Below are 26,980 nucleotides of genomic sequence, written 5' to 3' on the forward strand. Positions count from 1 at the left end.
ATAAGATAACTAATGTAATCATGTTAGCAATTTATAATCTGATTGGAACCTTCTTCGTGTGTAGTTTTCAATTGAGTAATAAAAAAAAATTTACATTGTACTTGTTTGAAATACCATTAGTGGATCCTCTAACCTTAACATTTGTTGTTATAATTGTTTCCATCTCAAAGTTCTCATCAACTTCTTTTTGTTCTTCTTCTTTTGCTATTACTATTACTATTACTATTGTTGTTGTTGTTGTTGTTGTATTGTTATTTATAATTTATATATTTAACCTATTTGTGATTCGACCTCGGTCTTATTGGTTATTTATTAGTTTGACACTCTTACACTCCAGTCTTATTGGTTATTTATTACTTTGACACTCTTGCACTTGGAAGAAGACATCAATCTTTTGGTCGTGTCAGTTAACATAAGTTAGTATCATGAATTCCTGATAATATTTAAAAGTTTGGTATTACTTAAATAAGATAATTAATATGATCATGTTAATAATTTATAATGAGTTATTAATAACAAATCATCCAATTATAACCTTCTTTGTGTGTGGTTTTCAGTTAAGTAATAAAAAAAGTTTATACTATACTTGTTTAGAATACCATTAGTGAATCTTGTAATCTTGACATTTGCTTTTATTATGGTTTAATCCTTATATTAATTTTATATCTCAAAGTCCTTTTTAACTTATTATTATTATTGTTGTTGTTGTTATTTATAGTTTATATATTTAATTTTACTATAATTCAATTTTAATTTTATTAAATTAATTATTATTTTAATACTTCTATATTTAAAAAAAAAATTGAAGGTCCTGCTACTGAACACTTTTATTTTATTTCCTTTTTAAACACTTTATTTTCCTTAAGAAAACTGTAACTTTTGTGATGTTCAAGGTTAGGAATTTCCAAACTCCGAGGCAACTATCTATTTTTAAGTAGGATTTAATTTCTATTTATAGTTTATTGGATGAAAAAAATGAAACATAGAATTATATATCATGGTCAACATATCACAAAAAGAAAAAAGAAAAAAGAAATAGAAATCGATCTCGAAAAAGAAATAAAGACCACGTAAGTACTAGGCACGTTTTGTTGAGGCTGCCTTGACCCAAGCCTCCTTTTTTTATTAGATCGACTCGCCAAGCTCGCGTTAAATCAAAACGCGCGTTTAAAGAGAGAGGAACAGTAGTTTTCAGGGTTGAGCAAATCGTGTGCGAGCAGGACCTGGAAGTCTTATCGTGAAGAAGAGAGAAACTAACACCAAAATCAAATCATGACCTTAGTTGATAAATCCATCATATATCAACAGCAGCAGCAGCAGCAGCAGCCATGCCTCCTTTCCTCCTCTTGATCTCTCATTCCACCAATACAGCAATAACACGCACTTGCAAATACGGTTCTGAATCGGCTGACTGGGTTTCTCCGCTGGTAGATTCACGCTATTTCATCTCCGTGTTTTGACTCTGTGAGTTAAGTCTTTCGATTCATTGATTGATTAATATGGTTGTAGATCTGTGTGTTTATATATCTGTTAGGCTTTTTGTTTAGGGTTTGAAGGATTTGACGATGGAACCGATGGATATAGTTGGTAAATCCAAGGAGGATGCTTCGCTTCCTAAAGGTAATAAAAAATGGTAAATAGAAGATTTAATTTTTGCATATTTTAATTTGAAGTTGTTTGGTCAGTTTTATTTATGTTATATTTTTTCTTCTCTTGGTTTGTTATTTTATTAATTTTGTGATGTTGCAAGTTTGATTTCGTTTGATTTATTTATTATTAGATTGAATTTTTAAGGGTTGATCTTAGGTTTCTTCTGAGAGATTATCGAATTTACGAGTTAAGAGTTTTAGAATTATAGTTATGAGTTAGGGTTTTGTCATCTGTGACTATATTCGCAGCAAATTGCAATAGCGATGCATATTGAAGGGTTTTGGGACAAGTAGGAATAGCAATGACCTGGTGTTGCTGTGTTTTGTAGTCGTTTAGGCGTTTCTCTGTGTGATTATCTGTTTGGTGTTGTCTTTTTAACTTCTAAACGCTTTGGCTTGAGGGCTTGAGACTTTGTAGTCCTAGAAATGGTGATGAATGGTCAATAAATGGTTTGTTCTTGTGAGGTTAGGTTTGTGGGGTTTGATCAATATGATGCAGTTATGATCAAGCTGGAACTAATGAGGTCCACGTTGACTTGTTCTGAATCATTGTTCAATTAAACTGGACAAATAGTAGAAACACTACACATAATCATGGATGTTGGTGTGCACACCTGTGTGAGAGTTTGGAGTTTACTTGATTTTGAGTTGGCTCTGATGCTTAAACTATGTAGCTGAAAATTACTTCATATTGTGTGTTATTTGACTGTTTTTCTGATGCTCGTTATGGATATTTTTTCCAGCAACCATGACCAAAATTATTAAAGAGATGTTACCCCCAGATGTTCGTGTTGCCAGAGATGCTCAAGATCTTTTAATTGAGTGTTGTGTAGGTGAGACTAATGTAATTTTGTGGCTTTTGTCTAACTTGATTTTTTTTTTTTCATATTATTGGCATTGATAAGATTATCATTTCTTTCCCATTAGTACACCTCTAGGAAAAACATTTCACTTGAAAAAAAAATTCATGTATTTGAAGAGCGAATGAGTGTGGTCCTTTAAATCATTTCTGGTCTTTTGTTTTATGAGACTTGTGTCAGTTTGATCAGATGAAATCTAAATGGCCAACAGCGTCAGACCATGTCATTGTTCACTTCACACACACAACCTTATTAAAAAGGACAGAAACAAAAGGAAGGAAGAAAAGGAAAAGGAAAAGGAAAGGAAAGGAAAGGAAAGGGAACATGAATAGAAAGAGAGGCAGGACCTATGGGGCTAAAGATCCAAAGCTAATGAGAATTCTGAAGCAAGCTTCATTTATGAATTACTTATTCTTAGCCTAAGATGAAACATTAAATGGTAATATTTTTAAGTTTCAATTTTGGCCTTTTGATTTTGCTACAGTCATTTCCACATGACATTTTCCAAAGACGTACCTATATCAATTGATTGTTTGGAGCTGTTGCAACAAAGCAAATACCTTAACAAAAGCTTAGCGATCCATTCCAAAAAATTAAAAAAGTTCTCATTTGGGGGATTTTTTTTTGTTTTCTTCTAAAATAATTTATCTTTCATATGCATGATTGCAGCTACAACATGCCTTCAAAAACCATTTCATGGCTAGAATTTTTTATTCCAAGATGTGGTTCACTAGATGGTATTGGAAATCTCTCTAAGAAACCCTATGAAAAGTTTCTTTTAAGCTTCCATTAATCGAAATGCTTACTGGATTCACATTGGTTGGAATATTGAGAGGCTGTTGTTTATTTTGGAAATGACTGTTAATATGTGTAAGTTTCCGACTTTTGGGAACCTCCCTTTCAAAGATGAAAACAACTTCCCCTTACTAGGCCATAAGGTATGATCCTTAATAATAGCAGAAGGATATAAATTAAGTTATAATATTGAACATCTTTGTATCTTGCCCTTACTTTTTATAGGATAACCTCTCAGGAAACTGTTGCTAAGACTGGCCTACTTAAATACTTAAGTTGCAATATCATTTAGAAGGTCGCCTGTGGCACCATTTCTTTTGATGATAGCATGTCCAAGAGAAAAAAAAAAACTGTTTTCCTATATGATGTGTTAAGCCGTACTCTTTAATTTCCTTAATCCAACTTGTGGTCTGAGATTTTTGAACTTAATATTTGATACAGGATGTCAAAATTAGAATATTTTAGATGTAACCAACATGGTATCACATGCAAGTTCCTAATGTTTATTTGGTTATAAGTTTGGCTTTGTTCAATACTATTTCCAATGGTTGCTGATATAGCATTTAAACCCAAGTCATTCCATCCACATAAATGTCAAATGTTTTTCATACTTCAGCGATTTCTTTTGGCATCACTGTTTTTTCTTCTCTCTGATTGCTAAATAGTCTACTTTTTAATATGGTTTTGTGATTAGAGTTTTTAACAATTACTGACAAATGAGTTTCTTTGCAGAATTTATAAACCTTGTATCATCAGAGTCCAATGAAGTATGCAGCAGGGAGGATAAGCGAACAATTGCACCTGAGCATGTACTCAAGGCTTTACAGGTCTTTGACTAATCCAATCTCTCTCTAGTGTGTTTTTGACGTGTATAATTTCTCGTGTCCTCCATAATATTTTATAGGACCTTATGCATATCAATATATAGTTTTCTCTCTTCTATCTTAACATTCACTGGAAGCAAGATTATTTGTGCATGCCAATTTAACCTAGGTTTTTTTTTCTTCCAATACTGACACTCGTTTGTACTTTATGCTTTCATCTCTCATGTTGTTTTCAGAATGAATGGTGAAACTTATTTTCCCGCTATCAATTTACATACTGAGAAGTTTCATAGACCTTTAAACCATGTGATAATCCTTGAGTTCTAACTCGGAGAAGCTGTTTTGCTGTGAATGCCTTCAACACCAGTCTCTCTCTCTTTCTCTCTCTGTTTTTTGTTTTTGAAGGAAATGTATTTTATAATGGAATTGATTAACAATCAGCATTTGAAATCCATGTATCTTTTCAAGATATTCTGGTTGTCATTCTGCAATTTTGATACTACGAATGATTGGGTTTAAGGTTTTACAATTGTTGTTTGCAAGTACAATCTTATATATGTTCTGATGTACAGGTTCTTGGGTTTGGAGAGTACATTGAGGATGTTTATACAGCATATGAGCAACACAAGCTGGAGACCATGGTAATTTACATCCCCCACTCTGCACTTTCCTTTTCTGTAAGAAGATTATCTTAAATCAGATCTCTCCACGTGTCAAAGCCATTTAACAAATTAAGATAGTGTAGCCAGTTCACAAGATTATTTTAAATTAGATCTCTCCACATGACAAAGCAATGTATCTGATTGAGATGGTCCAGCCGGCTCAACTTCTGCATTCTTTTATTTATTTTTGCCACAATCGATTGGTGTTATGAGCTTTATTGAGCCTTCTTTCCATCTTTTTTTTGTGAATTGTGTAGATTCACTGGATTTGGCCACATATAATTGAGCTTTGAAAGCACAAAATGATATTTTATTACAGTCGGGCTTATAAAGCACAACGTTATTATAGTTTAATAAAATCTTTTTTTTCTTCCAGCATGACTCTTTAAAAGGTGGTGGTAAATGGAGCACTGGAGCGGCGATGACTGAGGAAGAAGCGGCGGCGGCGCAGCAAAGGATGTTTGATGAGGCGCGTGCAAGAATGAATGGTGTGGTCAGTGCCCCCAAGCAACCAGAGACTAACGAAAGTTTAGAGAGCTAGCCTTAGGGACTTTAATTTCTTGAACCGTAGGCAAGCATCAGTTCTCCCCTTTGCACGACAAGTCTTATCATATACAGTGTACAAAGTCATTGGCAAAGTGCAAGAAGTGACCTCTGTGGATATGCCACTTCGATTTGTACTCTTTGTTTATCTTATGGATCATGATTATAACTTAAATGTAATTAGTGCAAGTTCGTCCAAATCCCCCCCTTCCTCAGTACTAGCGACGGTGATTATCATATTTAGTTACAATCAAACTTATTTGTTTGCACTCTTCATTTGTGTTTCAATCAATCAATCATGTTGGTCATTACCTTTACAACTTGTGAAGAGGGTCAGCCTCTCTTGCTGCTCTGATGATCGAAGGCAGCTGAAATTTCAATCCCAGCCATGGGATGCGCCATGTGGGCATTTTGGGTGCACTATTCATTCGTGTTTCAATCAATCATGTTGGTTTTCGTGTAAATGTATGTCTGTAATTTCCTTCAAGCTAAATTTTTACCATATTTAAGAGAGGTTTAAACAATAAAAATCAAGCTGCTTTATATTAACCTGAAATCATCCCACTACGCCATACGAAACCAGACAAATGGAAGAGGTATTCTAGAGGTCCCACAGACAATGATGTGTCAGTTCCTAGGTAGGTAAAACGTGGACACTTCAGCTGAGTTACTCTTCAGAACCCAACATCTCCCTGGAGCGAGTTTACACTAGAAAACATTGGCGCAGATCATGTCTATGATTGAATAGCACGATGGCTTTGGCTTCCGTTTACTGTGGTTGTTTTTTTTATTTGTTAGTTCTCGCGTCGTCTCACCCTATTTGCTGCTTTTGGATTCCAAGTCAAAAGAGTCAGTCAAGCCAAATCCCTGCCCCCACAAGAAAGTGAAATAACACCCCCATTGTTCCCTCAGATTCCTCTCTTTTTTTTATTTTCAAAATCTCTTTCTCATTCCTAGATCAGTTTGGTGGGGGCAGCCTGTGTTTCTTTCGTCAGGATTCTCTTGCACTACAATTATGGGCTAGAAACAAGGAATTCAATGGAAGCCCCACAAATAATAAAAGCTACAAAACCCAGAAAGAGTCATCCTCCTCCTCCCCCCCCCCCCCCCCCCCCTCTCTCTCTCGCCTCAACTACCTCTGCCTCACCATCTATAAGGACTAACCTCCCCTTGATTCTGCTTTCACATATTGAAGTCATCAACAACTTATATGGCTAGAACCTCTGAAGATTCCTCCTCCAAGAGACACTTCCACTGGACCAAAAAGGTTGGAAACGAGGATGTTGAAGCTCCAAGCATCAAGTCCTCCTCAAACCCCAACGAAGAAGACAAAAATGAAAATGTTAAGAGCCATGTTGCAATGCCAACCCCGAAGAAAAGACTACCAGCAGTAGCAGTTGCTAGGCTCCGATCTGTTCTTGCAGCCCTTGGTAAGAACCGGTCAAGCCTTCCAATGGGTCTTGGATCCCGAGTGGTTGGTACCCTTTTCGGATATCGCCGGGGTCATGTCCATTTCGCATTTCAAAGGGATCCCAATTCACCTCCTACTTTCCTTATTGAGCTGGCTACACCAATAAGTGGATTGGTTAGAGAGATGGCATCTGGGTTAGTCAGAATTGCATTGGAATGTGACAAAGAGAAGGAAGATCAAAAGAAAGCTGTGAAATTGCTGGAAGAGCCAATGTGGAGGACTTATTGCAATGGAAAGAGATGTGGTTTTGCCACGAGGAAGGAATGTGGGCATAAAGAGTGGAAGGTACTGAAAGCTGTAGAGCCAATCTCAATGGGTGCAGGTGTTTTGCCAGGGTGTGCAGGAGAGGCTGGAGCTGATGGTGAACTCATGTATATGAGAGCTAAGTTTGAAAGAATTGTGGGGTCTAGAGACTCTGAGGCTTTCTACATGATGAACCCTGATAGCAATGGAGCTCCTGAGCTCAGCATCTACCTGCTTAGAGTCTAAAAGTCGGGTTATTTATATTTCTTTGTATTTTTTCTTCCCTTTTTTTTAAGGTTTCCTGGGCAAGAAAATGGAGGTCTAGCTCTCTCAAACTTTTGTTTTTTTTTTCCTTTTTCTGTTCGTTTTTTCTCCTTGGGAGAAAATGGGAAAGTGAGCTTTACCTGTATTTTGATAGTTTTAGGTGGAGGGGCAATACATTATAACATGATGGATATGGATAGGTGGGGTAATGATGGTGTATATGTGTAGTTTTTCTTCTCTCTTTTTTAGCAAGTGATGAGACAAGGGGCTAACGCAGCTACCATGGCAGTCTTCTCATTTTGTTTAATTTCTCTCATCAATTATTTCCATCCCATGCTCGTATTGATGTGGAATTTCGAAGGAAGGAACGCTATCAAAAAAGCAAGTGTCAAAGAACAGCAGTAGCTAGGATTTTTCAACGCGTCTCCTTTTGTGTGAAATTTCATGCTGGCATCAACCTTCTGCTACGCTGCTCGTATGCGTTCCCTTTCCACCTTTGAATCGATCTGTATTATATACAATTCACAAGTAATTTACCTTTTCTACTCTACATTAGACAATCTTAAGCTCAAGGGACGAGCTGCAGAATACATCTGGATAATCTTTCTTTCTTTGAAAAATGCATTTCTGGTGTGAGTTTAATTTGGAATTTGATTCTCAAACAAGAAACCAGCAAGTCTATATATACATTATTTCATTTGCTTGCATGCTAAGCTACTATATAGCCTTTGCAGATAACATGACTGCTGTTTTACCTTCTCCCTTCATGGCAGAGAAGGCATTTCACTGAAGAACTGTATTTTTTCTCTCTCTGAGAAGGAGATTTGAGTACTTCAATTATAAGCATTTTTCAGAGTGCTAGCATAATTTCATAAACAATTTCGCAATTCTATCACAGACCATTGTTTTTTTTTTTTAAATATTACAGCAATTAAAAAACCACAATTAAAAACTATATATTAAAAAAAATCACAGCAACCGTGATATCTAATTTGCCAAATTTATTTTAAAACTATGCTCATAATAATTTTTTTTTAAATTCATTATTCCAATCATTTGTTTTTAGCGCTTACATTTTGCGTGGATTGATTCCAAGAGATTTTATTAAAGCCTAATCATAGAAGTCATCAAAAGCAAAATATAAAAAGAAAAAAAAATCCAATCCCTGACAGTATGATTAGGCCTTTGTCATTTGTTGACTGCTTTTTTCACCTTGCCGCTTTGATACCTTTGCTTAGGCATATCTAATGGGAGATATTAAAAAAAAATTAAAAATTAAAAAAATAATTTATGAACTTTTCTTCCCTGCAAGAGCAGCTAAAATAATTCTTTTTTTTTTTTTAAAAAAAAGTACATGCAGAGAAATCATTCCAGAGCAGCTAAAATAATTCTTTTTTTTAAAAAAAAAAGTACATGCAGAGAAATCATTCCTAAATATCTATCAAAAGAAACCAAAACATTAAAATAAATTATTTAAACATCAATTCAACTTTTTTCAATAGTTTTTCTCAAAAAAATATTGATATTAAATATATTAAAATACAAATAAATTGTTCTATTGGAATGTGTATAAGAAAAAAGAAGACGCCATGTTTACAGTTTTCAAGAAGCTATATCAACCATTTTGAAAATGATTTCTTCTATTGGAATGTGTATAAGAAAAAAGAGTTTTCAAGAAGCTATATCAACCATTTTGCTCTTCCATATGGCTTCTGCAAGATGCTCTGATACAGGATTTAAAGCTTCACTGTTACATCCTGCATTATTTTGCCTGTTTAACCTGAGGGAAAATACGGTCACCATGAAAAGGTTAGTTTGTAGTCTGCGACACTGTTCCAGTGTCTCCCACGGCCCTCTCTGCAAGTTTCAAGGCTTTGTAACATCCTTCTCTCTGCAATAAAAAGAAAAGAAAAGAAAAGAAAGAAGTAAAAGAGAAGGAAGGGCCATGGGGGGCATGGCAGAGGCTGTGGGTTACAGCTGGGACAAAAACAATCCGTTAAGATTACCTTACACGAATATCGAAGTTTGTTTCGCATCATCTACTCATCATTCTTCAAAAGATTCAAAAGTTGTTTGCTAAGCACAAAAGCAAGGCCACCGCTGCTTTATGCCATTATAACTCCACTGAATTGCAAAACTTTGGTTTAAAGGTGGCTCGTAAGTTGCTCGAAGCCCACCATTTGGAGTGGCTGCACTGGGTTTATTATTTTGTATTTCTAGACTGTCCCTATAAGTAGGATAAAAGGAGGGGAGGAAATTGATGGTTCTGATTAATGCATTATTGTATGCAATAATGCTATAACATCATTAATGCGTTTTCTGAATATTTAGATATGGTATGATACTATTAATTATGCTATAAAAATTGTCCATAGCAAGAGCTCGGGCTACTTGTAGGCCACGTCTAGTTTTTGCGGGCTTATTATAGCATGGCTACTTCGCAGTATTTACTACTTAATAGCTAGATAATGGCCTAAAATAAAAGGGAATCTGCACTAAAATAAAGGGCAACTAGAGAGGTGCATGTTTGGTATTATGGCGAGCACTGAAAGACTTCCTAGCACCAGCAAGTTTGATCTGCGCAACCTAAAACTGAAACTGCATATCGTTGGCTTATTCCCAGCCAAGAACTAGAAATAGGAGCCCGCATGATCTTCATTATCCAGATTGACAAGATAAATAAATAAATACATAAAAATTCAACAAGTGTGCCTGCTCTGATCTTTACTGAGATCGAAAGCATGAATGTACTTGAATACATATATACATGTAGGATATTTCAGAATGTCAGTACAGGTAAGTTGCATAAAGTGAGCTAAGAGATGTGCGTTATCTGCAAAAACTCAAATGTTTTCAAACAGCACCATAATGTTGTTAAAGGCAGTTACTTTCCTTCAATTTCCGAGACAAAAAAATGCAGATTCTTTGGTCCATAGATGCTGGTGACTCACATTTTCATGCAGAAGCAATTGAAAGGTGGTCACTGATTGCCATTTTTCTGTTACCTCTTTACTCAATCACCGAGGTCCAAAAAGAAGTTACTACCATCCATGAAGAAGCACCTAGCAAAGTACTGATCTGATCTTCAATGGGGACAGATTCAATTAGTTTCCAAAGGTTTCTTGGAAGTAATGACTTTTATGATTTGCTATCCTGAATCCCAAAACGCGGCAGTAAATATTTTGTCTGTGTGTAAGCTTTGTTTCCGTCGGTAAAAATATCACCAATAGATATACTAAAGATATTGTGTTGTTGGATAGTGCTCTGTTGGTAAATTTATAGTTGATTTAAACATGGACAAATAGACAAACAAAATATTATTATCAATAAAATTTTTTTATCAGTCTATCGATCAGTAAAATTTTATATTATTTCTCCATGTTCATGCCTTCAGTCACCGTCCACATGGTCAACTAAGTAATATATTTCATAGCATTTGAGGGTCTAGCTCCGTGTTTGTTGCTAAGCTTGCTTTGCAGCCGACCCAAGTTCAATTCTTTTTGTGTATTGTCTATCATCTTCGCGGTATTTTACTTGTCTGCTGGGCTTATAAGATATCCATCCCCGCGGTATTTTACTTGTCTGCTGGGCTTACAAGATGTCCAGTTGGACCGTGGGATTAGTTGAGATGTGTGTAAGTTGGCCCGAACACCCACGTTAATAATAAAAAAAAAAGTAATATATTTCATAACTTTAGTCTCGTTTACGTATCGACTAAGTAACAATTACATAACCTTGATCTTGTTTACATAACTGGCTAAGTAGTCAATTTCATAATCTTAGTCCTCATTCAAAGATTAATTATAAAATCAACAATTTTTTAAGTTTTCATCTTCGACCAAGTTCATAGTCCGCATAACAAGAGCCGTCTACGCCAACTAAGCCTATAATCCCCATACTATGTATGTTTATAAAATTCATTGTTAGAGTCTGATTCAAATTCAAACATGACATTGCAATCATTTATAATTTATTGGTGGGTAGCCATTGTTACAGATGGTTACAAATTACATATTCATTATCTACAAGTATGGTTCCTTTGCAAATTCTCCCTATAATTCTTCTTCCTTCTTCAAATTTCTTGTCTCTCTCTCTCTAGAACTCTAAACTACCAACTTGTTTTCTCTCCTAAATCCCCTTTTTATTAGTTTCTTTCCATTAAAAATCACACCCACACTCTCCAAATCTCGTCATTTAGAGAGAATAATACGAATTTTTGAAGAAAGCAGGAAGAGAATGAAACTTTCTCTTTTGTTCATGGTTGTCGGCCATATATTTATAGAAGGAGAGGAATTTTGGTTAAAATTATAGGTCTATCACTTCTTATTTCTATAATGTTCTTTTCTAGTGTTTTATCCGGCCATTGATATTTTTGTACACTGTTTTATTACTTAATTCAATGAGATTTTTAATTTAATTCACTGGGACTCCATTCATAGTCACAGTAAAATATTCCTTAAAGTTTTTTCCACCGGCGGTTAACGTTAATCACGTATAAAAACATACATTATTTTATTTAGAATTTCACTTTATTATTATTATTATTATTTTCTAACTATTTGACCCCAATTTATAAAAAAAAGTTTTATTTAAATAATTATTTTACTCGATTGAGAAATTTACATGATTTGTTTTTGAGTTGACATTTCACATATTAATTTATTACTTTATCTCATCCAAAGTTTATGTTAATTTACTGAAAATGTTAATCTAAAATCACAATAATTTTTCTACTTAATTTACTATTTTTAAATTGAGGATTTCCCTAATAACACTAGTTTACCAATTTTTGAAGTGGAGGTTTACAAATGTAAATCATGGGTTAGAAATTTTGAGAATGTGCTTAAAATATTATAATAGATTTAAATAGGCATCGGATCCATAAGAATGTTGTAGATTATTCAAAACCTTTAGATGAGAAATTATTAAAAAGATAATGTGAAATATAATTAATGAGAAGTTATTATTAAAAAGATAATGTGAAATATAATTAATTAGTGTGTTTACAAAGTAAGTTGTACCAATAGCTGAAAAGCTTATTTAAAATGTTAAGAAAGCCTTTTCTAATGGAAAAACTATAAATAAGCACAAATTTCCAGTCTCCCTCTCTATATATATTGTGGTTAGTTGCTATGGAAGAAGAAATAAAGCTCTCTTTCTCTCTCTTTTCTCTCTTTTCTACTTAAATCTTTTTTAAAATAAGAGTTTGAGGTATAATAAGGGTGATTAGTAGAGGATAAAAACTTTAACATGTGATTTTAAAGGATTCTAGGAATGAGAAAGTTAGGAATAGTGAGAGAAATATAAATTTTAGGTGAGGAAAGAAAATTGAAAAGAAAATTTTATAAAAAAAATGACAAATTGGTTTGAAAGTTGACTGGTAAAATATCATAAACTATTAAATTATTATTAATTTAGTGATGGTGTGGGTAGGGGGAGAAATTCCTAAATTTTTCACTCAAGGTTTACTAGGAGGGAAATGTATAGTTTGTTATAATTTAATAGAATAGGTGTGAAATAATAAATGAGTGGAATAATCAATGATTAATGTGAAATTATAAAAAATTAAAGAAGTCATGGTAACAAAAAGCGTCCTGGGTTGACCATTAGTGTAGTTTTTTGAAAGTGGTTTAATTGATTTTAATTCTTATGAATGGTATGTGAATTAATATGTATAGTTGGAAGGATGATGTCTGGGAAACATTTGGTTGAATATGTTTATATAATTTGGAATTTCCAACACATTTCAAGAAAAAAAAATTAAGACAATGATAAAATAATAATAAATTCTATATATGAAAATTTCATTAATTAGTAATGATTTTAAATTTCTTGAAAATAATATTATTATTAAAATATGGTGAATTATATATATATATATATATATATATATATATATATTATGAAGAATTAAAGAAGTCATGGTAACCAAAAAGAGCCTAGGGTATTTTGTATATGCAAATTTTGTTAATTAGTGTAATGACTTGAAATTTATTGAAAATAATATTATTATCAACTAATATACATGTGAAATAGGATGGATTATATATCATTTTAATACTGTAAGATTTTCCATTTAAATATCAAATTCATTCCATTTAATAAAATTTCAGCAGAAATTATTATATAAAAATTGTACCTAAAATTTAATCCTATATTAATACCTGCAATATAAACAATACTACAAGCTATATTTAGCTTATGTCATCTTATGCTGGCATAAGAATGCCCTTCCATCATTCTCTATCATTTCAATCAAATACAATCACACATCAAATATTTTTAATAACAAAGATTATATATAATTGATACTTAAATTATCTACAAATCAAGATAACCATTTATTTCCATATATTATTGTATTATCTTAACTTAAGGTTACGTAATTAGAATATACATATTAGAACTTATTTTTCTACTATATAAAAATTGTATCTAAATTTTAATCCTATATTAATACCTGCAATATAAACAATATTACAACCTATATTTAGCTTATGTCATCTTATGTTCACATAACAATGCCCGGACACTCACGTTAATCTAAAAAAAAAAAAAAAAAAGAAGGCGCCTTTCTACCATTCTCTGTCATTTCAATCAAATACAGTCACACATCAAATATTTCTAATAACAAAGATTATATATAAATGATATTTAAATTATCTACAAATCAATATAACCATTTATTTCCATACATTATTGTATTATCTTAACTTAAGGTTACGTAATTAGAATATACATATTAGAACTTATTTCAGAGTTATACCTAAATAATGTTATAAGAAGAAATTATAAAATAAACAGTTAAGGTTGAGATGATTGGCAAAAAGTACATGTATATCACAAACTAATTGTAGAATAAATATGTTAATAATATTACAGGATTTATTTCAATTCCTATATTTAAATGAAGATAATTTACTTAATTATTTTTTTTTACTTTACAAATAACAATCATCACCTTTATCCACTACTTCCATACATGGAAATTTATTTGTATCTTCTCAAATTTCTCTTTCTTATATTTAGTGTGCTATTATTATTATAATAATCATAGTGATTCTCTCATTTCTAATCTATTTCTTAGCCCATATTGTTATAATCATCACTTGTGTTTGTGTTTTTGAATTAATAAAATTCATAACAATATTATAGTTATCTTTGTTCATATTATAACTTAATCACTTTTATGAAATCATCAAAAATACTTTAAACTCAGTCCATAATCAATCCATTTAATACCTTCAATATTTATGAATATTACTTTTAGTTTATCAATCACATTTAGTCCTTTCATAACAACTAATATGTTATTTATGGTAAACTGATTTTGTTAATTCATTTTAATGTCTATTATATCATTTTTGACTCATTAATATCAATTTTCAATCTTAACATCTTCCATGCTTATTATAGCTTATCTATAATTTTTGTTCAAGCTTAATATATTTTTGGTCTAACAATGACTTATCCATATTTTTTTTTCATTCTCAATATGTTTTATACTTATTTTTGGCTCATATATTTTATTTTTCCATCTTAAATGCTCCTTGGGCCCATTGATTGAACCTTCAAATATTTATTTTATTAAATTTGAACCCATTATAGTGACCAGTTTTAATTTTACATATTAAATTTGTTGTTATGGTGAATTCAAAGATCACATAATAAATTCTACTATTGTGGTCAATTTAAGTTTTTTGTTTAATCTTATATTCATTCTACCGTTGTGGTTAATTTAAGTTTTTTTTAATTTTATATTCCATCAATGTGGTCAATTTATTTATTTTTTATTTTATATTCCTCCATTGCAATACATTTAATTAAATTCATCGTTATAGTTAGTTCCAATTTTAGGTATTAAATCCCGCCATTGTGGTCCACTTAATTCTCACATATCAAATTTTGTTGTTGTGATCAATTTGATTTTTGCAATATAAATTTTTTTTATTGTAGTAATTTTATCGTTGTGACCCATTTAATTAAATCTCGCCACTTTATTAATTTCAATTTTAGATATTAAATTTTACCTTTGCGATCCATTTAATTGAATTCCACTATTATGATCTAATTAATTAAATCTCACAATTGTTATTAATTCTAATTGCATTATGTTATTGTGGTCCATTTAATTAAATCTCACAATTATAATTCATTTTAATTTTATGTATTAAATTCTACCTTGGTGGTACATTTAATTAAATCTCATTGTTGTCATGCAATTAATTAAATCACATCATTGAGGTTAATTCTGATTACACATATTAAGTTATGCTATTGTGGTCCATTTAATTCACAAAATATTAATTTCCTACCATGAAATTACTTTCTTTTCATATCATTTTTCCTCTCCTCGTACATATGTTTTCACTTAATGTCATTACTATGCCTCAAAAGCATAATTGATATAATATCAATCTAATACCCTAAAAGCATAATTTACATTATATTATTTTCCTGTCCTATAAGCATAATTTATATAACATTAATTTCATCCCTTGTAGACATAATATACATAACAATTATTTATTTTCCTGTAGAAGTAATTCACGCAAAATTTATTTCCTACCTTGTAGGCATAATTTATCTAGTATCATTTTTTTTCCTTAAAAATGTAATTCATATGATATTATTTTTTTCTACTTTGAAGGCATAATTTCTTTCTAATATCATTTCCCAGCTCTAAAGGCATAATTGTTTTCTTACCTGGAAGGCATATTTTTTCTTATGATACACAACTATACAACATATATATAATTTCTGTTACATTCTAACATTTTAAAAGAAATTTAAACAATTAAAGAGATAAAGAGGCAACCTTTATCTTGAGTTTCTGCTACACAAGCTTTTAAAAAGTTAGTTCCCATATCGAATACAACTCCCAAATAGTAACTGTTAATGTTTACATCATTAATTAAAACTCAACCATATGAATCTTCATACTTCCTAATTATATTCAATCACACAAATTCCCATACTTACATGAATAAATTTTTCATTTCTCTTAGTCTCCACACACACAAATAATCAACCATATTTTATTCATATTCAAATTCAAATATGTAAAAGATTGCAACAACATATATTAATCAAATCTTTAGTTAATAAAAATCTTAACCACGTTAAACTTATTAAACTTATGATTTCAAATTCCAATATTTTCCAAAAACATGACCATAATTATCCAATTATACAATAAATCCTAATTTCTAATAACTTAACTCAAACATTTTCATTAAATTTTTATACTTATAATTTAAATTTCATGACATGTCTTAACTTTTGAACATATAATTTTTCATATTCTCAAATCACCAAATTACGCTTGCATACATCTAATTTCACATGTTCACATTAATATATCAATCTAGTTATTTTTTGTCACCCATTTACATTTAAACATAGAAATTCTTAGTTTCAAGATGTCATTACACCTTACCATAACTAATTCCCATCCAAACATACACAATCTCCCCATATATGTTGTATTAACACATATCAATCCATTTTATACACCCCTTATAAATACTAACATTTCATATCACTAGTTTCATAAAACATGTTAACTTACTTATATGCTGTTCTTTTTAATTTAAATCTCAAATAGAATCATTTCAAATCTAATCTTATTCGCAATCACCACCTTGCATATATAACATTGACATAACATAATTTTGTTGTTATAGGATTAAGACAATAATCACTTTGTGTTACACTAATAATAACCAACATTGCAATCAACTCAATTAAACACAATAAACACAATTAACCTACAATAAAATTAAAGTGCTTAAAGTAAATAGTATAGGGATAGAAATTGCAAACTCGGTTTTTAACATGATTCAGTAAGCTTACATCCATACCTCAAGCTTAAACCAGTCTTAAGTATTGTATTATTCATTAATCCAATCCAAAAATTATAATATCCTTAATGAATCTTCACTAAGCCCTTTTTCATCACTTGAAGAAATACTCTCTTTAAGATTTTTTTTTTTTATCTTAGTGATATATCTCACCAATGACAGAGTTTTTTAGTTAAACTTTTAAAGGATTACAATTATTTGAAATATAGCAACACTCTCTCAAAGTTAGACAATAAAATTAAAGTTTATATCTTTATAACTCATAAAATAACACTTAGAATGTATGAAGGTATTTAAGTGTATTGAATGTGAGAATTTATACTCTTGTGTAAGAATATGAAGGTTTTAATGCACAAATATGATATGAGTATGATTTATAATTGATAATCTAAAGTTATTTTTGCTCTTAAAATAACTTGTATATAATATATATATTCAAATTTTGCATCTAATTCTTCAATTAGATAAGCTACATATATGTTTGTAGCAAAAATTAGTTGTTTTATAACCTTGATGAAATGGTTGATCAGCTTATATTGGTCAGGATAATCAGCTGGCATGCTTTTATAGATTCTTAGGTGTTTATTCTTGATGAACAAACGGTCGACCGGTTCAATTTAAAACCCAGATATGATCATTTTAAACCTGATGAATTTTGAATCGACTAAATACATATCAATCTTATAATGCATGCAATGCAAAGTGTATGAATTCATTTTAACTTGTGATATCAAGTAAAATATAAAGATTTACATAATTAGCATTAAAGTAAATCCTCAAGAACTAAGTCTTTATTTTCTTTGTATCTTGGACTTGTTTATTTATTTTTTTCATTTAATTCTTCATGTTTGTTGATATTCTTCATATAAACATGTTTAAACTTAATTTTAACTTAGTTCATTTTTATTTAATTGTAACCATTAAAATATATAAATATTAATATGTGACCTAAAAGTCAATAAATTTAACCAAACCATTAAGGTCACTTTCTAAATTTTTCAAAATTTACTAAACTAATATTTTGACCAATTGTTAACAACATTCACAATTTTATCATAATATCCACAATTTGTAATCCATACATCTTTCCTTTAATATCAAAACACTATCCATATAAAATTCTAATAATTTTATATACAATTAGAATAGTTTTTAACTTCCATAATATAGCAATCATGCTTACTTTTAAATTTTTCATAATTCTTAATTTTCATGCATTATACATTTAACCTATAATTCTACTTCAGTTTAATACATACACATTTAAGGTTTCCAAGGTTCCATCTTTACATTTTCCCTGCATATAATATAACATGAAATCAACATAACCAACCATAATTTCAATTCTAAACACAATTTCTCATGTTTACTCATTAAATCAACATGCAATATTATAATATTAAAAAAAAATTTCAATCTCCCACCAAGTTCTCCTCAAGATCATCCTATATGTGAGTAATTCCCCTTTTAATTTACTTTCAATTTTTCTATGTTTTCACTCTAGCTATTACCCATCTCATGCCACTATCATAAATTTAATACAAAACACTCAATTCCAAAACAAGTTTCATAAAACCTGAATTAGATTATATTATAGACCATATTTTTCATTCATTTTTTGAGCTATAAACTCCTCAGAAGGTGAAATAGCTCGTCTCATAGGCCTTCTACACTTAAGATCCTTACAAACTAACCCGTCTCAATAGCTAGCTAAATTGGTTCTCAATTCAACCATCTTGTTCATAAACTCTTTGAATCTCATGTTCATCATCACCAATTATTGTTGTATGGCAAAATAAACCCATTTTGGATTATTCTTATCCTTTGATGGTAGTGATCCATGTTCGATTAACATTGTCAGGATCTAAAAATCATGTTAATATCAAGAAAATATATTTTCACACTCAATAGATGTCACTTCTCTTGTGACACACACACACACACACACACACACATGAAAATATATTCTCACACTCAATAGATGTCACTTCTCTTATGACACACACACACACACACACACACTATTTTGGCTTTTCACTGTAATAAGCTCATTTTTTGCCTTTTACTACTCAATTTCAAAACTTTATTTTTTTAAGAAACTAATTCATAACAAATCAAAAAAATTAACTTAGCGGCACAATCTAAAATAATATATAGACTTAAGAAGAAAAAAAAAACATATCAATACGAAACCTATGAATATAAAATTATGAATATAAAGTGAATTCATGTGAAATATGAACGATACGAAGACAAAAAAATTAGCGAGAATAAGAAAACTAATGAAATAAGACTCAAATAACCTAAACTAAGCAAATATGTTTTTTTAGACTAAATTATGTACAGTTAACTCGAAACCAACAACAAAAGAGTTTTTCTTTGGCACAAAGCTGCTAATTATGAATTTTTTTTTGTAATTCTTAGAAATAACCCATTAAAGTATGTTTGAATAATCTCAAAATCAAGATTTGACACTAAGACATCCCAAGAATCAAGAATTCTCATATTTGAGTTGTTGAATCCAAGATTTGATGAAAAACTCAAATTTACAGCCTAAGCCCTACCTTTTTCTATTATGCTATTTCTTTGACATTTCTTCTTTGTTTTCAATAGACAACCATATCACAAATAATCTTTCTTTTGTAACTTTTCCACAACTAGGTTTTAGATGATAACTAGGTTTTAGATGATGACAACCATGAAATAGCATGAAAACTAAAAGATAAAGGGATATAACATAATTTTAGAGTTTTACTCTATTTCCAACTTATGCGAACCCCATGGTAATAATGATCCAAAAATTCATAGTCAAATTGACTCTTTCTAAGAATGTAAAATTTAAGCTTGTAAATAAGCTTGACATAATGATAACCTGTATTGAGGCTCCAAGACTATATAAATTAAACCCCCACCCAACACTTATAAAGAAAGACAAATGTAAAAGATATCATAAAGCTTGTTTAATTCTTTAATAAACTAGAGTGGTTCAATGAAGAACAAAATTAAAAGAATCCTTTCACAATCACATAATAGATTATCTTAAAATTAAATTTTATAAAAAAAACTAGATACAAGCTAAATAACTCTATTTATAATAGATAAAAAGTCTTAAACATGTCCAGCGAAATAATAAAAGATTTCTAAATAAAAAAAATCATCAATCAACTAGAAAAATAAAACAATTCTTGTATATTAGATTCCGAACCATATCATAAGGCCTTTTTAATATTTGATCGCTATAAAATTTTAATAATATATAAAACACGACCTTTAGAAATTTCTGATAAAATTTTAGCCTGATTCAATGGTTGAATATAAACTATGTTTGTTAGTGTAAAAATATGTATTAGAAAAAATAAGTTCAAAAACCATATCTAATGTCCTTGAATGATAAAAAACCTTGCCAATGAAAAATCCATCAAAGAAAAAAAACAAATTGCTAATTGAAACCCTTGCTAAAATAATTCTAATTGCTACTATCTATGCTTTCCTTGTAGAAAATGAATCCTTGCTAAATAATAAATCCACAAATTATAAGAAAACAAATAGCAAAACTTGTATAGAAACTTTTGACCTTACTTCAAACACGTCTCTCTTTTATTTTAATAAATTACTAGGCATACTATATATTGATGGAAATATTTATATGTTTAGTTTTTAATCCAATTAAATCATAATAAAATATCATTTATAACTTTAGATGTGATCTAAATAGTAGACAATAGTCTAGATTGGTAAATTTACAATTTAGTAGGCTAAATATCTAGAATCAACCAATCAATTACTTTAGGATCCACTTAGTTTCAAACTTTTAATATATCCAATTGGGATCTCTAATAAATCTTTTAGTGATAGTTACTAATTCGCATCATCCAGGCAAGAATTTGCTCTTATTTCTTTAATTGTGAAGTTACTGTTTGTAAATGATAAAATTTAAGTTGTTTTTATAAATTTCAAATGATATTGATTATTTGGTGGGAAAATGATATCGAAAACTATCGATTAAATTGTGCCTTCAAGGCAGGAAAATTATATAATAATAAGTTATGCCTTCGTGGGAAATTGAAATCGTATAAAAATATACCTTGAGAGCAGAAAAAACGATATGAAAAGGAATACAACATTATGGTGGGGAGGCAAATAGAAATTTTTTTCTTGTCAAATCCAGGGAAGGGATTTGAGATATGAAAACTCAATCACATGTACGTGGTTTACCAAGTATGAATGTTATTTAAGTCATCGGCAAACCAAAATAAGCACAAACTTTGACAACAAATGAAGCCTGGTCAAAAATGTAAGATTGAATTCAGTATAGAAATGGACACGGTTAAATACTAAAGAATAATTAAGAAAAAAACATGATTAGAAGAAATACAAATAATCTTGAATTTCTTTGATCACACTAACTGGAGCAATGAAATAGCCGCCTCCTCTTCTTTTGATCTCTTTAATTTGCAATTTGCTGCGCGCTCGTTTTCTTGTTAATGCGTCTGCTTCAAATGGTCATGGTCGTTGACGAGCAAAACCTGGCTGAATGATATAATTGACGATGTGTGGTCCAAACATGAACACAAACCAGAAACATGGATAAGCTGCATCAGTTATAGAAAAAGAAACTCATATCCATAGAAGACACATCTAGACAATAACTGGACCACCCTTGTTTCTATATATTAGAATGTTTTGCAAGAATCCTTTGAGCCTATGACATGAACTAAAAGAGAGATTATAAGGTCATGATACCTGAAGAAGCATGGATGGAGCTGCAGCAGTGTTATCAGGAATGACATGACTTCTAGTTTTTCTTCCGTTTAGTGTAGCAACTGATGGGCTGTTAGCTGTTGTTATGTCCCAAAAGCTTCTTTTCTTTGCTGTTGGAATTGGGGACTTGAACCGGTGGCTTGGACTCTTCAATTCACCATTGGTTTTTTCCTTTGGCCGCAAACTAGCTCTTGTCACTACCCTCTTTGCTCCTTGCATTTGCAAGCTGCGTCAGTTATAGAAAAAGAAACTCATATCCATAGAAGACACATCTAGACAATAACTGGACCACCCTTGTTTCTATATATTAGAATGTTTTGCAAGAATCCTTGGAGCCTATGACATGAACTAAAAGAGAGATTATAAGGTCATGATACCTGAAGAAGCAAGGATGGAGCTGCAGCAGTGTTATCAGGAATGACATGACTTCTAGTTTTTCTTCCGTTTAGTGTAGCAACTGATGGGCTGTTAGCTGTTGTTATGTCCCAAAAGCTTCTTTTCTTTGCTGTTGGAATTGGGGACTTGAACCGGTGGCTTGGACTCTTCAATTCACCATTGGTTTTTTCCTTTGGCCGCAAACTAGCTCTTGTCACTACCCTCTTTGCTCCTTGCATTGTTCCTCCTGCTGATGGCTTTTCACTCTTTCGAGAAAGCTCATGTATACGATCATCCTTCTCCTTTAGCTGTGTAGCTTGATCTTTCTTTAATTTCTCAATTTCTGCCTCTAATGCCTTGACAGTCTGCCGAAGCTCTCTGACTGCTTCCTCTGCGCCCCTTTTTCTTGATTCTGGTGTGAAACAGTTCCCACCTAAGAAAGAGGGTCTAGCTTTCCTTTTTTCAATTGGTCTGGCAGTAGATGGAGGAGTCTGAGTAAAGGTAATTGAAGGAGGAGTTGGAGAAGTATTTGCAGCCAACAATTGTGCCTGGAGTGAAAGTAGCTTTTGTTGTTGGTGTACTAATTGCACTCGCAATTCGCGATTTTCTTTCTGCACTTCAAGCAACAGCTTGGCCTGGTCAGTTTCACATTCTGGTAACTGTATTTCTTCTAGAGTCTCGCATGCCTGTAATTAAAATGAGAGGTAAGAAAGCATTTATCCCCCAAATTATAGTTTTATTATAGCAGAATCTCTAGGCAGTAAACTTCATCGTGGATAGTGCAGAAAAACCATTATGAATCCTCATTAGGAAAACAGATACGAGCTATTCCTAATGGAATAATAGTCAAAATTGCAATTAGTATGGAATATAATGAACATGAACAGATGATCAGCTAAAAGGATGACCTTGGTTCGGATCTCCTTAGCTCGATCAGCCCAATGCAAAGTGTTTTGAGTTTCCCCAAACGAGAGATTACTTGGACTTATATTTGCAATCATTGCAGTGTTACAAACTCCTCCTAACGAATCCTTGAGAAGTTGAGTGAGCTTTGAATTTCTGTATGGGATATGTTTCTTACCCTCTACAAGGGCATTGATGCAGCTGCTTAGTGCAAGAAGTGACCTATTTATATTGGCACCCTCAAGTGATCTAAGTGTTCTCTGATCAGTTGCAAGGGCTCTCTCTGAGCCAGCAAGGTCAATGAGTGACAGCTTTCCCACTTTTTGGACAACATTCATGGAAGCATCTCTAACTCGGTATTCAACAACCACCTGAAAAGAGCACAGCCAAACTTTAAAACATCAAAAATACAAGAAAAAAAGGACCATGTGCGTGTTTGTGCATGCTAGAGCAATATATACGAACGTAAAGAAACAGATATTACCTGCAGTATAGCATGGGATCGTGAAGAGGTTTCGTTGGCACGAGTTGGTTCAGTGGTTCGGTTTTGGTTTCCTTGCTGAAGCAATGCCATCACCTGCCACAATACAGGGCAAAATAGTAAGACGTTCCAATATACTCGCTTATGAAGAGTTTGAACTTTATCATATCTTAAATGTTCAAATTTATGGAATTAGGAAATTACTTCATCAGTGGAATAAGCTCTGTACTGAGTGAGACCTGCTGCTACTATTCCCTGTTACATTGAAACGAGTGTCGTCAACAGCATATCAAATCTAAAATGACAGATGTAAGTTGAATAATTATCATGTTTCATTGCTGGGATCCAATCCTGATGAGCTGGACTAGAGGAAGATCATGATATAATCTCCTTTAACATTTACTTGCATCAAAATTATGTTATGCCTATACCAGATGATTAAACATAGTGAATATGTGAATTCTTCCTGGAAAAGAATGAAAAAGAGGGAGCGTTTATGTTATGGCCTACGTTAGGGGAATATAACAGGGAAAAAAGATAAACCAACCAGGTCTTTCAAGGAAAAGAGGAACTCTCTCTATAAAACATCCTAAGTGGCACAGGGTCATTCCAACTAGAGTAACAGAAAATTTAGTTGTTTTCTACTCAGAAAAATAGAGTGCAGACCTGTTTATCTTCTCGAAGCACCAGAGGCCTTCCTGGAGAGAGCAAATCTCTGACAGTTTCATTATAAACTTCAAGATATGAGAGGTGAACCACATGGTTTCCATCACAGCTTCTTTGCCTAATTTTGGTAAAAAGATCCTTAATTGCCAAAACCATCACTCCTGGATTCTCTACTGTCCCCAGCATTGTATATGTTTTACCAGCTCCTGTGGCACCATAGCAGAACACTGATCCATTCCTTCCTTGCAATACTTGTTCTACAAGATCTGCAGTCCTGAAAATGCAATTCAAATGGATACCCATCTTGTCGGTTAAGCAATCTATCACATACACACATACGGTCCCCTGACGTTTCATATTGTGAAAATGAAACGCTGGGACAAATAATTGAGCTGCAGTTTCTCCGACAGGAAAACCTTATATTCTGTTTGGTTGCTCAGAAAATTCGAGGTAGGAAACTAACAACAACACTAAGTTGTTCATAATGTGATTCGCTATACAGCGACTCCATTGAATCATTAGATTCATTAACTTTATCATTCTTCAAATATTTAGCAGAGATTTGGTAAGTGATCCCATATTCGAGTACAAATACCATGACATGTCTTAGACAACATTAACAGAGAGATTGCAGCGAGAACCATAAAATTCAGCTCTCAAAATTGTGTTTCTAGTACCCGAAACTTATTTCAAAAAATGGGCTAACTACCAAATTACCAAATCAAATATTATAATTATGGTGAATTCAAACTGTGCACAGGAACCATAAAATTCAGAACTCAATTTTTGTCTCTAGCAACCGAAAAACTAGTGCCGAAAATGAGCCAACTATACTAATCACCAAAACAAACACAAATATAATGAATAATTCAAAAGCACAATACCAAAGAAGCATAAAAGTGTTGCAGAACCAAAAAGAAACAAATCCATGTAAAACTAATTAAAGCTGTTTTTGTTTTTTTAAGCACTCACGTGGTGGAGTAAACTTCCTTTTGAGATGTTGAATCTGGAAATGCAGCGTCAAATGCAAAATGCCGTCCACGGAGCCTCTTTAGCCTAAGATAATCATTCTCGTTAGCAAACTCACTCAGATAAACATCTCTCCTATTCACAATCCTCACACAACACCTCAAACCAGCCTCTCTCTCCTTCTTGGCCATTGGCCTAAGCCTCACAAACACCAAAATCCGGCTTCCACTTGCATCATTTTTACCGGAAACAGTCTCCAATCTTTCATTTTCTTGCACTTTCTTAGGCCCAATAAACCCTTTCGGCTCTGTCTGTGAGCTCTCCATTGAAAGCTTCCTCGCCACCGTACCTGAGTCTTTAGTCTTTCTTGGACATGTTAAAAACCTGATAACCCGATCCGGACCCATCACAAGATTCTCCTTGGCATCATCAACAGGTGGTTCTGGTAACACAAAGGTTCTTGTCACTGTAGAAATAGGCTTTGCACTGGGCAATGTTGGCATTGTAGGCAATGCATTGTCTCTCATTATATTGTTTTGTTTTGGATCTTTTGTTTCTTTTGAATCTTTCTCTTCTCTCTTGCAACCATTCAGAAGATCCACACTCGGATGTGTTGAGAATCGCTTCTCTTCAGGTTTCGGAGACAGGTTCCTTAAAGTTGAAGAAGATTTCTTCTGCTGCTCATACAAGAGGGTTAAAGCTTTCATCTTTTCTTTCAAGCCATGATGTGGATTTCTCAACAGAACATCCATGTTACTGTCTTCTTGATTTGAGTAGCTGGGTGGTCTTGTTTTTAGATTTGGGTTTGGGCCATTTTGTTCTTGGCTGATGGCTTTAGACCTTGTTGACACTGGCATTGTAAATTCTCTCTCTATCCAAACATGCCCTGACGGGTTTTTCAGTGACCCAGTTGGTGAAACTTATCAAAATGCAAGAAAGTTTGGATCTTGATGAAAAATGGATGGCAAGAAGGGTTTGGACAAGAGAATGGAAGCTAAAGAAAAGAAATGGGAAGAGAGGGAAGATCAATATCACAAGTTTGACTGACTTGGTGGCAAATACGAGCCATTGATTTGGATTTAGATCGGACGGTTTCTAGTAAAGCGGGGAAGATGACTTTCAAAGTTTAGTGCCAGTGTCAGCCCTCTTTTTGCTTCTTGCACTCCGCTGGAATCCAAAGTAGTGCCCTCCATAGGAGGAGGAAATGGAGTGGAAAGAGTTATAACTGGGGGAGTGTTAGGGTTAGATTTTTGAAATGAAGATTTAAAAAACGATTGATTGTAACGGTCAAAATATTGTCAGCCCAAACGGTTAGCTAATCGAAGATGTGGGGTCCATCTCGGAATATTAAAAGCAAAATCTTTTTTATTCTCAGTTAAACATAAGAAATGATAGTTATTTTTATTTTTTAATAAACGATAGCTATTTTTATTTTTCAAAATATTTTTTTAAGTTTATTTTTATTCTCAGTTAAACATCATTTTGTCATTCTTTTTTTAATTATTATTATTACATAAAAAAATCCCTTGAATTGAAAGAAATTTTAATTCTTAAAACATATAAAAAGGTAAATTATTTTCAAAATCTTAACGTGGAAAAACCCAAAAACTTGTAAAAATGAAAAAAATTGAAAAACACATAAAAGTAAAAA

The 26,980-nt window shown here is 32.1% G+C and overlaps 3 protein-coding genes across 4 annotated transcripts; 2 read left to right on the forward strand and 1 right to left on the reverse strand.

Annotated features, from left to right (window-relative positions):
• The first annotated feature begins 1,158 nt into the window (after positions 1-1,158).
• Positions 1,159-5,625, forward strand: LOC105114182 (protein Dr1 homolog). 2 transcript variants are annotated; one of them, XM_011010655.1, is made up of 6 exons: positions 1,159-1,464; positions 1,535-1,620; positions 2,393-2,482; positions 4,037-4,131; positions 4,701-4,769; positions 5,167-5,625. In XM_011010655.1, the coding sequence occupies exons 2-6, from the start codon at positions 1,566-1,568 to the stop codon at positions 5,329-5,331; spliced, it is 474 nt and encodes a 157-aa protein (XP_011008957.1). In that variant the 5' UTR covers positions 1,159-1,464; positions 1,535-1,565; the 3' UTR covers positions 5,332-5,625. The 2 variants fall into 2 exon arrangements, with proteins under 2 accessions (XP_011008957.1, XP_011008956.1); XM_011010654.1 differs by having other exon boundaries at positions 1,160-1,464; positions 1,548-1,620; positions 5,167-5,604.
• A 662-nt stretch (positions 5,626-6,287) lies between these two features.
• Positions 6,288-7,618, forward strand: LOC105114183 (MIZU-KUSSEI-like protein (Protein of unknown function, DUF617)). Its single transcript, XM_011010656.1, has one exon. It carries the CDS (start codon positions 6,544-6,546, stop codon positions 7,291-7,293), a length of 750 nt encoding a protein of 249 aa, XP_011008958.1. The 5' UTR covers positions 6,288-6,543; the 3' UTR covers positions 7,294-7,618.
• Positions 7,619-21,463: 13,845 nt separating this feature from the next.
• On the reverse strand, positions 21,464-26,467 carry LOC105114184 (ATP binding microtubule motor family protein). Its single transcript, XM_011010658.1, has 8 exons — positions 25,333-26,467; positions 24,361-24,634; positions 23,899-23,949; positions 23,698-23,790; positions 23,219-23,584; positions 22,532-22,996; positions 21,918-22,136; positions 21,464-21,704 (listed from the first exon to the last, which is right to left on the reverse strand). The coding sequence occupies exons 1-8, from the start codon at positions 26,184-26,186 to the stop codon at positions 21,678-21,680; spliced, it is 2,349 nt and encodes a 782-aa protein (XP_011008960.1). The 5' UTR covers positions 26,187-26,467; the 3' UTR covers positions 21,464-21,677.
• Between the last annotated feature and the right edge of the window lie 513 nt (positions 26,468-26,980).

Source organism: Populus euphratica, unplaced genomic scaffold, assembly GCF_000495115.2.
Source record: "Populus euphratica unplaced genomic scaffold, PopEup_1.0 scaffold499.1, whole genome shotgun sequence".
Classification (NCBI taxonomy): Eukaryota; Viridiplantae; Streptophyta; class Magnoliopsida; order Malpighiales; family Salicaceae; genus Populus; species Populus euphratica.